This window comes from Lepidochelys kempii, chromosome 1 (assembly GCF_965140285.1).
Source record: "Lepidochelys kempii isolate rLepKem1 chromosome 1, rLepKem1.hap1, whole genome shotgun sequence".
Taxonomy (NCBI): domain Eukaryota; kingdom Metazoa; phylum Chordata; order Testudines; family Cheloniidae; genus Lepidochelys; species Lepidochelys kempii.
Genome location: NC_136380.1, coordinates 12298442 through 12313626, shown reverse-complemented (window position 1 = coordinate 12313626; position 15185 = coordinate 12298442). Strand labels below are relative to the sequence as shown.

At 45.1% G+C, this 15185-nt stretch overlaps 1 protein-coding gene across 2 annotated transcripts in view; it reads left to right on the top strand.

The window, feature by feature from the left end:
- PPME1 (protein phosphatase methylesterase 1) overlaps positions 1-13202 on the top strand; it is a 48796-nt gene extending 35594 nt beyond the window's left edge. For both annotated transcript variants that reach the window (XM_073334450.1, XM_073334460.2), the window contains exons 7-14: positions 594-684; positions 1146-1211; positions 2005-2140; positions 3026-3155; positions 3837-3881; positions 5086-5150; positions 6212-6279; positions 7881-13202. In XM_073334450.1, the coding sequence (XP_073190551.1) occupies positions 594-684; positions 1146-1211; positions 2005-2140; positions 3026-3155; positions 3837-3881; positions 5086-5150; positions 6212-6279; positions 7881-7899 (620 nt within the window). In that variant the 3' untranslated portion in view covers positions 7900-13202. The remainder of the gene's footprint in view (positions 1-593; positions 685-1145; positions 1212-2004; positions 2141-3025; positions 3156-3836; positions 3882-5085; positions 5151-6211; positions 6280-7880) is intronic.
- The last annotated feature ends 1983 nt before the right edge of the window (positions 13203-15185 follow it).

Below are 15185 nucleotides of genomic sequence, written 5' to 3'. Positions count from 1 at the left end.
GTTGTGTTAACTGTATGAAGCTTTCTCTTCTCTTATGCCAGCTATTGTATGGTATAGTTAGCATCACCTTAGCCTTTTGTTTTGGAATTTTCCATTTGATTTTGTTTATCATGATTGCTGTGCACCACCCATTCTTATAACAAGGACCACGATTGCTGGGGAGTGTCTTACTGAACCATATAGTGTCACCACTGCTCTCTGCCTAAAATATCAGACCTGTTCACCCTCTAATGGCAGCAGTGTACAAAACTATACAAGCCCTGATACTGTTACAGCTACCGGAGGTTTTGCTGATAGATTTATTGTAATGATAGAATACCTGTAAGAGCTGTTAACGTGGATGCGGGAAGCAAAGAACTTAGAGTTGCAGACCTGGAAACCAGTTTTTTGGAAAAACTGTGTGAAAGCTGGTTTGGAGCAGCTGTGTATAGTTCATGACTATAACTCTGTTAATCAACTTATCTTATATCATGAAATTTGCCTCAGTTCTCTCCCTCACATAGTTCACACTGTCATATGCCAAGACCTTTGAGAACTGTTGCAAGGATGTTGTCAGATGTTGGGTTCATTTAAGTCAAAACGTTTGTTTTTAGGCACAGCCATGGACGCGTTGAACAGCATGCAGAATTTCTTACGGGGTCGTCCCAAAACGTTCAAGTCAATTGAGAATGCAATTGAGTGGAGGTAATGTGCAAGTTTGTATACTCTTCAGAAATCTTCATTGTACTGTTAATTCTGCAATTGATCTTGGAAGAAGGATGGTCTTGTGGTTAAGGCATTGGATTGGCGCACCAGAGGCCTGAGTTCTGTTTCTGACTACCAATGCAATTCTCCCATCTTCAGAGTGGGCATTATACTTCACTGCCCTGCAAGGGCATTGTGAAGATAGTCATTAATGTTTATGAGATGCTCGATCACAGTGATGTGAGAGCCATATAAACATCTCGATAATCATAGCATCCTGGGAACTCCAGTGTTTGTATGCCACATCTCTGTATTCGAGATGAGTGCTCACAGGGTGAACTTGGGAGTGCTCCTATTATTACTGGACCTATTAAATATTGAATGATACTAGATTAATGTATGCAATTGACCCTTGATGTTTGACCATTTTGATTCCCCCTTTTCCCTTTTTTTTTTTCTAGTTTAAAAAGTGGACAGATAAGAAATCTCGAATCAGCCAGAGTTTCTATGGTTGGCCAAATCAAACAGTAGGTTTTGTTTTCTAAAACCTTCTTAAATGTTTTAAGATCCCAAATCGGTAACAGAGCATAAGTGTACTTTAAAAAAAAATCAAATCCATCTTCTAGCAGATATCCGGTCCTCCTTGAACTTACCTGCCAAGGCTGACCACAGAGGGTGAGGAAAGTAGTACTAAACCATTTACAACCATCCACGTTCCTATGGTTAGGAATGTCAGTCAAAATTTCACTAGGGTAGAATGTAATTACCCATCAAGGATACTTTTTTTTTTACTGTGCAAAAGCCATTTGTACATGCAAATGATAGAGCGCAAAACAATGGGTGTGCAATGGCCCATGCAAAGATTTGCTCACACCAGTAGACTAGCTGGATGTGCCTTCAGAAATTTGGCCCCTAAATTCCTCCTGACAATTCAACTGAATATGGTATTTTTCACTTGCTGTCCTCCTGCTGCTGTGCATTGTTAAATAGCTGTCCATTACACTCCAAAGGTGGTGGAGTTGAGTGGTGATGAAAGTAATCTGTGTATTGCACCGTAATCCTATACAACACATGATGCTTGCCAGCAGCATCAGGTGTTTCTATTGTTTATATTCCAGTATTGTCATAAAAAAAACTAATTTTGCTCATTTGACCTGGACACTTCCTTTCTTTCTCCTTGATGTGGTAGAGCCTCAGATCAGCCAGTCTCTCTGAGAAAGCCAATTCTATCCTTTTAGGTGCAGGTGGTCTCTCCTAGAATCGTTAAGATGTTGCTTTTCACAATGGAAAAGGAATCAATTTCCAGTCCTATTTTACCAGGTGTGAAGATGCTGCTAGTCCTGAGGTCCCTAAAGCTATAGTAGAAGGGATTATTGAGGAGGAGGAGGAGGAAGAGGAAGAAGACTATGAAGGAAGAGGATCTGTTAACAAAAGGAAGAAGGAAGATGATACAGAGGTGGGGAGTTTTCACTGTGTTCTGCTGGAACTAATGTCTTCACTAGCCTCTTCCTCTCTAGGGTATCTGACGATCTATAGGGAGCAAGAAGGCAACCATGCAGCCAGCAAAGGAGATGCTTCCATGGAGCTAGGTGCCTATGGGACATGTAAAAGTTCTCCAAAGAAGGAGCAGTGAGCAATTGTTCAGCTCTCATTCAGGGCCTCAGTGTAAACAGGAGTAACTCCTGCGACCTCATTGCTTGCTCCAGGTCTGAGTTTGGGCCTTGGTCTTGGACTGCTGGCTACATTGTGAGTTACCACTTGAAAGTGTTTCTAGATGTTCATGAACGTGGCCATTGTATATGGTCTAGAAAGGAACTACTTTCTTGTCCAGTAAGTCACTATGTGCTGGGTCCTGACTCTATTTCATCATATTATAAAGGCTCATCGGTTTCTGCTGCGTGGTGTAGACCATATGACCTAACAGTCTTATTCCCACATGTAAAGCTATTCGTGCATGGTGCTGCAAAACTGTGTCTTGCCCAGGCTTCATGGAAGGACAGGTCCAGGTGTCTTTCTGCGTGAATTTTTAGTTCCGGTGAAAGGGGGCAGACTGACAGTCTGGAAATGGAAGGCCTCTCTTGCTCAACGCCCCAGGTACAGCATGTGCAGCCCCGTTAACTTACTGTGACATGGAGCGAGCACGTTCAGGGTTAAGAGGGTGATCCGGTCTTTGTGAGCAAGGTTGCCTAGTTAGGGCAACACATGGGGGGCAAACTGACGTTAGTCGCATCCGCATTTGACTCTGTGCTTTTACTTTGTCTTCCAAGTGGCGCTTTGCTGAGGTTCATTCTACGCTCGTTTCAGTTGAATACTAATGCTGAGCTCTTTGTCCCCCCTGTAGACGAAGAAAGAACATCTGTATACATGGCGAATCGAACTGTCGAAAACCGAAAAGTACTGGGAGGGGTGGTTCAGGGGCTTATCGAACCTCTTCCTCAGTTGTTCTACTCCAAAGCTGCTGCTTTTAGCGGGTAGGTGTTTCCTTTTTCTCCTTAGTTCGAGCTGTCATTCACTTTGATTACATTCAGCCTGTGTTTTAGAGGAGGGAAGGGAAAAACTGTGGCTAAGATACTGGTCTGGATTCTATCCTGGCCCTTCTATGTACTTTGAGAGACTGGGCAAGTCATTTTAGTCTCTCTGCAACATGCACATGGGAATTGTGGGATTAAATATGCGTATTGTGATACTGTGCCTCAGCTGTCTGGCAGGTGTTGCAGTTGTAGAATTGAGCTAATGTTCTGCTAGGAACAGGACTGAGACCCAAGCCAACCCACGGGAGTAATCACTTAATTACTGCAGTCCTGGGCTGGATTTGAACTCATGACCTGAAGGTGAAAGGATCAGTATTCCAAGACCAATCCCTATCAGCCTCCAGTCCCCTGTGATAGGGAACACTGAGTCTCCCATAGTTGAGTGCCATTTAATGATGTCTGGGAAGATGGATGGATGAATGTTCCTTCAAGTTTTTGGCAGTGATCCTCTCCTGTCGCTGTATGCTCCTGATGTGCAGCAGGGAAACAGTCTAGTGAGTGTCGAGATGCTGTTTCTATTCCATTTTTTCACACCAAACATCTTTTGCAAAGTCTTAGCAGGACCTGACTAGACGCTCTCTCCCTGGCTTCTCCCCAACACATCCGTTTGCTTTATTCCAGGTGTTGACAGGCTGGATAAAGATCTAACAATTGGACAGATGCAAGGTAAATATTTAATACTGCTAGCTATAATGCTCTTTCAGGGGATAGTTTATGTTGCAGAGAGTGAAAGAGAGCTGGAGAAGAAGGCTGAAATGGTCCTGGCCAGGGCAATCTGTATTGAGACAAACCAGCATTAAAGAATGTAGTTAATCCCCAGAGTAACAGTGTGATCCCTTGTCTATGATTCTCTGTAATGGAAGCTAGAGGAGTTATTAGATCTTGCCAATCACCCTGGTGCTGATGCAGGGCTGTGATATTGCTTTTGTTCAGTCTGGTATTAAATATTCAAGTGATGGGGCTTTGTCATGTCTCGTGGGGATCTTTCTGTGATTTTCAGTTTTGCCATTAGGAAGCTTTTCCTGATTTTCAGTCTGTTTTCTTTTAATTCCATCCCATTGTGCCTAGTTGCACCACCTGGTGCCACCTGAAACCATCTCTCTTTCTGGTGCTGGCAGACTTCTACTAATGCTTGAGAGACATGGCAGGGGAGGTAATATCTTTTACTGGACCAGCTTCCGAGCTTATGACCTGAAGAAGAGTTCTGTGTAAGCACGAAAGCTTGTCTCTCTCCAACAGAAGTTGGTCCAATAAACAATATTCCCTCACCCCTTGTCTGTATAATGTAGCCGTGCTGGTCCCAGGACAACCACCTCTAATAATGCTTGACAGTTACATTAGCATCTTTCCCCGTCCAATCCCCATCACTGTTTTCTTTGGAAATTGGATATTGGAAGGGAAAATGGATGATTGGATAAAGGTCCTGGTGTGGTAGGTTTGACAGCTACATTCATGTCACAAAGATGGGATAGCATTTAATACAAAGCTCTTGGGAATTAAGGATTAAGAAGATAGTGAGTGAACATGGTTGTAGTTAATTCAGAGCTCCTGCACAAGTAAGAAGGCAGGTTCTTGCCTCCTGCAGAAGCTTTGTGTTCTCCATATGCTGCTGTTTGACATCTGGTGTCAAACATAGCTTCTTGAGTCCTCATCTGCTAGATACGACAGTGGGGCTAACTTGTAAAGAGTTTGAGATCTCTAGTAGAAATGCCCATAAAAGCGCAGAATATTTTTGCACCTTAAGTTCGGTCCCTGCCTTTAGCCTTTATAGGGGTTGGCTTCTGCGGTTGCATGTAACACATGCCTGAGTCATTGCCAGGGAGGGATACGTTCACTCTAAAAGTAGCTGCAATGACTGTTTGGTCTGCAGGAAAGTTCCAGATGCAAGTCCTCCCTCAGTGTGGCCATGCAGTCCACGAAGATGCTCCAGACAAGGTGAGCCGCAAAGCTTTGGTAGCAGTCCGTTTACGAGTTACATGCAAAATGGGTCCATCGCTAATACAAAACCGAGGGCAAACCTCATAGGCCTTACGTGCACCACACCTATAAGGAGACCTGGTTACTGATGGAGCAGATGGGACTAAATCATATCCGTGAAGCTGCCTTGAGAGCCTGACTGGCCAAGACTTTAGTCTGCTTGTGGGGAGACAGGTCCCACCTGCGTTACAGCTTTACCTGTGTCGGGGGCCAGTGGTGGTGTATAACTGACTCAATGATACAGTACTTAAAATGCAGCATGGGATTTTCCATCCTTAACTTCTCTTGGGTTAGCTCAGCTTTTCCCTTCCCCCTCCAGCCTTCAGTGCAGGTGGCTGCTTTCGTAGAGGGATAATGTCTTATTAAAACTAAGTAGTTTAAAATTTAGAAAACGTCGTATAAACATTATTGTAGCAGTTTATGTACTGACAAACAGTGACACTTTAGTATTTCACTCACGCTAGTGTGCCAGTAAATAGAATGGTGGTGTGGACTGAGCACGTCTGGAAATGAACGTGGGAGTTCTTATCTCGGCTCTACTATTGACTGTGTGGCTTTGAGTCACTTAACCACTCTGTGCCTCACCCTTGTAAAATGGGGATATTTTTACCTATCTTCATGAGATGTTTGGAAGAAAAGTTATTTGTAAAGCGTGATACAAGTAATTTGCTGCTCTGAGCTAATCCTTAAAGGGACACCAACTTAAATCACAATTGTCTTTTTTTACCTACTATAGTACATGCCTAAATTACTGTAATTGAAGAAGATGGTGAAAAAAACATTTTTTTTTTTCAGTTGTGCACTTGATGCATGGTCGGTTTCACTGGGTCCTTGGTAGTATATAGACATTTATCCCTTTTGTGAGATGTTTCATACAGAGGTGGGAGGGTGGGGGAACAGTTTAAAATAATGGGAGGAAGATGTAGTACTTTGAACTACTTTAAATTTTGAAACTGACCAGGCTTCAAGTTGACTGTGTCCCTTTAAACTCTGATTCCTTCCCCCCTACCTCCCTTCAGGTTGCTGAAGCTGTTGCAACTTTCTTGATCCGTCACCGGTTTACAGAACCAATTGGTGGATTTCAGTGGTAAGGATCTCTGAGTCCTCGGGCTGCATGATTCTCTTCCTGACCCCCCTTGCATTCCTTGTGTGCATCCAGGGTGGGGAGAGATGAGTATAACAAGTGGTTGGGTGGAAAGGGAAGTAAGGATCAACTTGGAGCTTTAATGTAACATTAAAAGCAGCATGTCAGTATGCAGCCTAGATCACAGGCAGTATTGTGTTTCATGTTCAGTGTGTAAAGCTGTCACCGTCTCTAAACGTCTCATATTTGAACTTACTAATTGTGATAATAAAACACTCAGACTTGGAGGGAGGAGAAGACGTGGGCCTGACCTAGCTGATTTATTTCTTTGTGGTGGAAATCCTTGTCCCTGATGGGGCAAAACTAGCAATTGCATTGAATTTTGTTAAACAGACCCAGTCACTGTAAATAGTTTAGGACCCAAGAATGACCTGCATAATGTGGTGGAGAAGATCTTCCAATTTCTAAGAATCGCTATGGCTGTTCTTGTAATCTGGATCTCTGTCATGGAAAAATGCAATTTCCAGCATGTTTCCTCCTGCTAAGAAACATTAGCAAGAACATGCATTTAAAGCTTAAAGCTGCATACTTTGCTTCTCAAATCTCATGGCTGTGTCACCCACAATATCTAAAGTAGTCTCCCATCATAATGAACTTCAGGAGCCAAAGCTCCTCTCCTGGCAGTGCGGTTGATGAGCCGAGATAACGTAGAAGAAACGCTGAAGGTGAATGAACTCTGCAGGCTGCTGCATGTTGACTCCCAGTATCTCCTAATCGTATTTACAACAGGCAATACTGACCTGTTGGGAGGGGGCATTGAGCTGCTGGAGGGACTACATTCAGATGAGGTGTGAAACAGTGTTGTTCTGGCCACCTGTCATTACAGATCTGTAAGAAAAGGCAGGTTAACCCACATGTCATGGGCAATAATTCCTCTGTCCCAAAATTCCTCCTGAAGATTTAATGAAGAAAAACTTTGGTTCAGAGTTACGAGGCCACAAAAGTTATCATGTTCCATCCCCGAAGTGACTGTGTTTTTAGGGGAAGTGGTATCGATGAGCGGGTGAACCCATCCCAGGCTCTTCAGGGTGAAAGGCGGGAGGAGTGTAGAACGATTAACAATATGAATCGGAAGCCTGAGGAAAGGGTACAGGGTGTTGGGTATGTTTTAAAGCAATGGAAGCGGGAGAAGTCGCCAGGGCAACATTATGCTGCGTCTGAGCCTGTAGCAGGCTTTGGCAAGTTATTGCTGAGGATTATAAGGCATTAGCTTGCTGATGCTGCTATCCTGGTTGTACTTGACAGCGGCTTCAAGAGAGGTGCATCTGAGGGATGGGCAGTTTGTTGTACCTACTGCAGTCTGCTGCTTTAAGCCATAGAGAGCAGGATAAAACTAGTAATAGTGAGAGCTGTGTATCTAGAATTGCTATTCTATCTGCATGCACCTAACTGGGATATTGCCCATGAAGACTTAACCTACATTTTAGATCCTTTAAGTTTCAGCTTCATTAGCATTAGCGAGTTACCTTGGGTGGTGTGGATTTGAATTTTACGGAGGATCCTTGAGATTTAATGTACGGTGATATTCTTCTCTCCCCTGCCAGTGTGTTTCCTGCTTGTTAATATCCTGATGTTCTCCAGCACTGAGTTCCATTGTAAATAAACTGCACCAGAGGCCACTGTGATGTATCCATATCCTTCTCATCTACCCAGTTCAGCAATGACAAGAAATTGGCAGGAGATCAGTCCTGTAGAGCTGGTTTCTAGGAATTTCCTTGCCGGCAGACAGCTCGTATCGGAGTCCTTGTGAAGCTCGTCGGTCTCTTGGACATGGGCTCCTCTCCGCTGCCGCAAGGAAAGACAGCCTGAAACCCCGAGTAGTAGAACATCTCTCTTATCTCTGCGAATCCTCAGGCTTTGTTGGACACAATCACTAAGGGACTTCAGGCAGATCGGATTCCCCAAGGGGCATTGCAGCAAATCTGAAGGCGTCAGGATTTCTTCGTGGAACTATATGGGAAAGGCCCCACAAGAGCTTTTGCTTTTTTTTTAAGCCTGAGGAACCGGCTTCTTTTGAGTTTTTCGTCTCCCCAGGGCTGGCTGCATGATTTTTAGGGCCTGTAAATTGTGGGGGAGAGAACCGACTGCACTATGAATTACCTTCCCTTCCAGTTCCACTAAGGGCAGGACTGGGAAAATGGGACCATGAGCTCCTGTGCGGGGTCCTGTTGCTTCCTTGACAAGTTCACTCCTGGGGTCTCCGGCCTCAGCACTTCACTCTATGGCAGGCACTCAGTGGCCTGGGGCTCTACATTTAAAGGGGAAACCACAATATCACCAGTAACATCATGATCTGTCAGAAACAGGCCAGTGGCTATTCTCTGCTTGTGGAGTTTCTGCCTACCTGGTTCTGCACCTCTTGTCACCGCACACAAGTGAGTGGAGATTGGCACCTCAGGCAGTTTTTAGGAGGCAAGTAGACAGACCGGGCAGTGGATGGAATGCTGAGCTAGCCAGCAGTAGGGAGAGATAGGGACTTGGGGGGAAATCCCACCAGCAGTCTGACCCTGGCCTAAGCAGTTGCTTGCCATGCTTGCCATGTGAGGCCCTGCTCAGTGTATTGTGGGAAAGTCACTGTTCTGTATTCGATGTTTAGCACTGATCATGTTCAGGTCTTTTATTAATGCGGTTACTATGAGAGAGAGTTTCTTCAGGGCACAGGCCAGCCCGGGATAATTTGTTAGATCCTTTTCACCTCCTATGAAATCCCCCACGGGAGCAATAGAACAGTTGCACTTGGAGCTATTTGCAACAATATCCTGATGTTCTTGAACTAATAAAAATGAGGCTTTATTCTTTGACCGTTTCATGCCAAGTGATGATGTGACTCTGCTAGTTGAAGCACAGCTCTGTTACTCGCCTGGTCTTGGAGATGTAATGGTGGCGGGTGTATCCTATGACAGTCCTAGTAAATCCTTTACGTTTGTGCTGTGCTGGTAGGGATGAGGGGGAAATGGCACAAATAGCAGGTAAAGCCCAGTCAAGCATATTGTTTACCATGAGGGAGAACTATTGTTCTCTTCTATCTGATTCACACACACATTAAGGGCTTGTCTACACTACCCACCGGATTGGCGGACTGCGATCGATCCAGCGAGGGTTGATTTATCGCGTCTAGTCTAGACGTGATAAATCGACGGCTGAGCACTCTCCCGTTGACTCTGGTACTCTACCAGAACGAAAAGTGCAAGCGGAGTTGACGGGAGAGCGTCAGCCATCGACTTACCGCAGTGAAGACACCGCAGGAAGTAGATTTAAGTACGTCGACTTCAGTGACATTATTCCCTTAGCTGAAGTTGTGTATCTTAGATCGACCCCGCGCGGTTGTGTAGACAAGCCCTCAGTGGTGGACTTTTCAGCTGTGGCCTGGCTGCATATTTCACCCGCACCACCACCAGAGTCTGAAACCGCTGGATTAGAAATGAGAATTTGCAATTCCAGGTGAGTTCTGTGTCCAATGCGACACTTAGGCAACTGATGCTGAGGTACTAAACAAGCGATTTTTGGCTCCTTGTATAGCCCTCCCTATCAGTCACAATCTGGCATTGCTTCACCATGTGATTCTGCTCACTGACCAATACGGACCCTGGACTAAGTCCATTCCAGTTTGTCTGCTGATTAGTTTCATGGCTTCCGATAATTGAAAAGTCAGTTTATAATTGGAAAACCCAACAAAAAACTCCACTTCCCCCACTGCATATCTTGGCAGTCTTGCAAGGTTCTTGACCCTTTTCAGATTACTCTGGTTGTCAAACTGTTTGTAGGGGCGGGAACCAAAGCAGTGGTAATGCAGCGTTAACCAAGGCCCTCGTTGTTTAATTTCAAGCATGTGAATAGTCTACTTAGAGTCAAATTCTGTCATGTGCTTAAATCTCCTGTGGGTTACTACATTAGATAGCGCCCCATGTTCACCTCTTCTGCTGTCCTCTCCCTTTCTAGAGAAGGGAACTGGTTTATCAGATGGCCCCACAAAGAGTAAAATACCTTCTATTTCAGCCTTTGCTATCACACCACAAGGGGGGTGAGGGGCTACATTTCCATGCACTGTGCCATTGGCTCCCTGGAAATGTTTTTTGGTTGTTACACCTTGGCAACTATGACCTTGTTTTATGAAAAATAAATATTTCACAACCTCTTCTGGTGTGGCTATGTTTTACGCCAAGCTCTCCAAGTCCTGGCTTGTAGCAGAGAATGGATGTTCTTTGCAAGGATCCAACTAGCTTTAGGTTTGTGAAAAGCAGATTCAAAGGGCAGGGGAGAAAATTGTGTGCAGGGGTGACTACTTTGGTTGAACTACATCAACCTTTGTGAGTCTAACACACCTGCAGCATTTTCTTAGTGACATTTTTAATGCCCCTGTGTAAAAGGCAAACATTACAGGGGAGGAAGGGGACATTAATGAAAAGGGGTACCATTTCTATATTGCATCCTTAACTATTTAGAGATCTCTCTTGCCTCTGTTCAGGTTGCATTAGATTAAGGATCAATGGAGCCTTTAACCATGGAAAAAATCTCGTGTCTTAACTAACACAAGACACAATTTGTTTATTTGAGAGTCTGGTTTATTTAAGGTTGGGGGTTTTTTAAATCGGACTTAATGCAGGAGTAGTCTTGCTAAAAGCCCAGGGTTATCTGAACCAAATATAGGAGCCTTGAGGACCACAGAAGGTTTGTTTGTTAAAAACCCAAACCTCTCTGGTATTCCAGGAATGTGCAGCCCTGCTTTGTTCCTGGGAATAGAGCTGCATGCTGCTCATTTACACATACTTCTATCTTAATGGAAGTTACACTAGTCTGGTGTTAGGGAACACTGTAGTCTGGAGGAGTGCGCAGCTGAAAATCAAAGGGCTGTCTCTTTACATTAACACGCTTGCTGACTTGGGCTGTTGTCTGGAGCTGGATTTTCTTTTAAGGCTTGTCTTTTTTCCTTTTCCTCTCAACCTGGCCTTGTCTCACACACTTTCAAAACCGCAGTGGGCTGGAGATTAGACCAAAGCCAACTAAATATTTTGTCCACCCTAAATGGAAGCAACTGTTCTGAATAATAAGACCCCTCCAGTAAAAATCCCAAACCCTACAGCATTACATTAAGGTTGTGACCTGTCATTAGTATTGAGGAGTAGAATCCCTGAAGCTAGTCGTGTTTATCAGAATACACCAGCTGGGTAAAAAGCAGGGGAATAAGTGGATAGCTCAGTGGTGGGAGCACAGACCCTACTCAATTGCCCAATGGAGCCAATAGTAGTGGTGACAAAGTTCCTGTCTGCTGGCTGTGAAACGTTTGTGGTCTTGCACCTGTTCTTAAAAAACTTCTCTGTATCACATAGCAAGTTGGCTCCCTTGTTGATCATGTGTCAGTACTGGGCTAAGACTTGAACTGGGGCATTGCAGAATGACCTACCCTCTTGCCTCCTAAAGATCGCTCAAGGGCAGGGGGGAGACTTGCGCTTGCATTACTCCATATGCCATATCCATTCGGGGACTAGACAGCTTCCGTCTCCAGGCCAGCCAGATGATTGTGCTGTGCTCGGCAGAAATTCAGTACAAACCTACGTTGTGACTTGGTACTTTCTGGTTCAATGAAGACGTTCTGGGAATGCATCATCTTGTGACATCACAACGGCTGTGGCTTGGATGAGTTGCAGTGGGACAGTGGTGTTTGTGATCTCACGTTCAGGGCTATTGTCACTGAACCAGGGAAGTTCTGTGTGGATTTCACAGAGCAGGTGCATGGTGGAAAAGGAAGTAACAAGTGTTTGTGCTGACTGGTGGGGCCATCCAGCACAGAGAGCTTCGCTCTGCTCCATTGCCACTTTTAGGTTCACTTAAAAATAGTGTAAAGCTCCAGAGGCCAGATTTTCACACATGTTCAGCATCCAGCTGCAAACACTGTTCTCAGTGGGAACTGAGCCCCTGAAAATCTGGCCGTAGACCCTCACATAAGGCCGAAATAAATCTCACTTCACAAACCTACCATGAGTGCGTTAGGTACGGTACTGCCCCTTTTAAATGATTTTTTTGGCCCTGGTATAGTCCCAAAGCCTGGTGCCCTGCTGATGAGCAGCAATTGCCAGTTTGTGCTGCCCGTTGTCCCTCGACTGTGCACACGTCTGCCTCTTTCTCCTGGCTGTATGGTCTGCCCTGGTCTGGTTTGTTCATTGTTTCTCCAGATGGTTTACACTGCACGTCTAGCACCCAGGCCTGCAAGCCTGTATGAGCCTGCAGGAGGGTGGTAGGTGCTTGGCCTTTTGACTATTTGGAACAAGCCTTATTGGGTGTATAGCCATTGGAGCTCAGACTTGGGAGCTAATAAAGTTACATTCAGTTCTAGCTGGGGGGGCGAGGGGGGAGAGCTTTGTGACCTCTTATCGTTTACCTTTTTCCTTTTAAAAAATGGCAGTGTCTATCTGCTAACTTCCTGAGAAGTTCCTGAATGCCCTCTGTGTCCTATAGTTTGTATGAGCTTCATTCTGTTTGTATCCTGTTCAGTGTCCCATTACTCTTGTGTACAAACAATAAAGCATTGTGAAAAGCCTCCATTTAAAAACCTCCCTTGTTTCCATTCACTTGTGGTATGTTTGCTTCTTTTCTTTAACTGCCTAGAGAGGATGGATGTGTGTCTTGCCTGCCTTCAAATCACTCTCATTACTTGTCAGACTTAGTTATTTTCTAGTAACTCATGGAAGTCTCTTGTGTTTGTAAATGTTCTGAGTTTCCTTCTCTATCCATAATCCAATGTGACAGGGATGTATCAAGGGAGAAATAATTCTCCACATAATTTGTGCTTTTCTTCCACTCCCCTGATTGGTTATCCCCATCTGTATAGAAACATCTGAAAGTAATAAATGTGGCTCTCTGGCTGTTAAGTTACCTGTACTGTGGTGTGTTGGCTTGTGTCTCTCTCAACACCCTATGCACTTGCATTGCGCCGTCTCTCTGAGGGTCTTGAGAACATTATAGACAGTACTGAGTTCAGGTTGGGAAGAGTTAACCCCATTTTACAGGAAGGGGAAAGGGAGGCACAGAGGTTGAGCGACTCACATGTGGTCCCTGAATGAGTCTGTGGAAGAACTGGGAGTAGAGTCTGTATCTCGTGATTTCAGTCCTGTGCTCAAACCACTTGGCCTGTTCTGTTATCCTACAGAATTCTTCAGCACTACTCACTGTAAGTACTGTAGAACAATAAAGATGTAGCACTAAACACAAGGAGAATCCAAACTTTGCCCCACTGCCACTCCAGTCACATTGGTAACTCGCCAGCAATTTAGGGTGTATCTTCACTGCGGAATTAAATGAGCACCCAGGTCAGCCTCAGCTGGATGTGGGAAGCCACACTGCAAACCCACTCGAGCTATTGTGTCCTCTGGTGCACTCACCCGTGTGTTGCTAGGACAATTTGGAATTACCCCTCCCCTAAGAGAGCAATGAATGAAGTGAGCTGTAGCTCACGAAAGCTTATGCTCAAATAAATTGGTTAGTCTCTAAGGTGCCACAAGTACTCCTTTTCTTTTTGCTTCTACACTGGCAGTGTCAAACCTTGGGTAGGAGCTGTAGCTCACGAAGGCTTATGCTCTAATAAAGTTGTTAGTCTCTAAGGTGCCACAAGTCCTCCTTTTCTTTCTAAGAGAGCAAGCAGCTACAGGCTACATCTTCTCATTCTCCCTGCCTGTGCTGGACAGCCGGACTCTGTAGAAGTCTAAGCAAAATCCGCTGTGGGGACATGCTATATTGGGTAGGTTGTTTGTAACTGGCGACGTTTCAGTTTCTGTGATAATGGGGAGAGTTCCAATTCTTGGTTGCCATTGAATCCAGAATGACAGCTGTATTCCAAGAGTAATGAGGTGGCTTCTACCTTTTGACCCGCAGTCCAGTGTCCTATGCACTAGACCTTGCTTGTTGTACAGCATGTAGGGAATCCTCAAAAAAGTGTCTGTAAAAACAGGCCCCACTGCCTCAATAGCCCGGCGTGTTGGGTATACCCAGTTGGAGCAGCTGCTGGGTGCTTCAGTGAGTAACATAAGGTGTTGGCCTGCAGAACCAACGTGGCATGGGGAAAAGGAGCTAGATTTTCTTCTGGTTCCCACCTCCACCGCATTGTTCGCTAAGTTCTGGTTGCAGGATCTGCATCCTTAGTGATGCACAGCCAAGTAGCCCCTAGCCTGCCTTTCCTATCGCAGGTTTAGTGTGCTTGGGCTGCCAGTTAGAAAGCACATCACTGCACATCTAAATGCAGCAAACAGGGCCGACCTCTGCCCTTGTTAGTGTTACTTTCCAGCCCGCAACCATGATTTAAAACTAGCTTTGACAAAGCATTACAAACATCTGGCAGAGCCTTCTGCATTCAGAGCAGTTGGATTAGAATGGGATCTTAAACTTTCTCCATAGCATGAACCACTGTGTCCCTCTGAAGGGGGTGTCAGGGGGTGAGTGCTACCCCAAGCTTAATGAGGATAGAGATCATGGAGCATCTCTGCTATTCATAACTGTACAGACCCCGTCTTTCTTCCCATTTATGAGTGAACGGGCCTCACTTCCCCTCCTGCCATTCACCATCGTAGGGGCCACCTGCCCACCCCCTTTACAAATATACAATGGGCCTGCTGCTGCAACAGCAGCTGTTCCTTACAGGGAAAAGTCAAATCAAGGGGGGGGGAAATGTGTGGTAAACAGCTGTAAATAAGGAAAACCACAATCATGGCACCATCCAACTCTCCATCATCCACAGATCACAGCACCATGGGCCCAGCCAGCTCTCCACCCATAGATCATAGCTGGGACCTTCCTCTTGTCACGTAGATGAACTTAGACATTTCTTCCTTTCGCTAACATATGTAATGTGGCCACAAGGT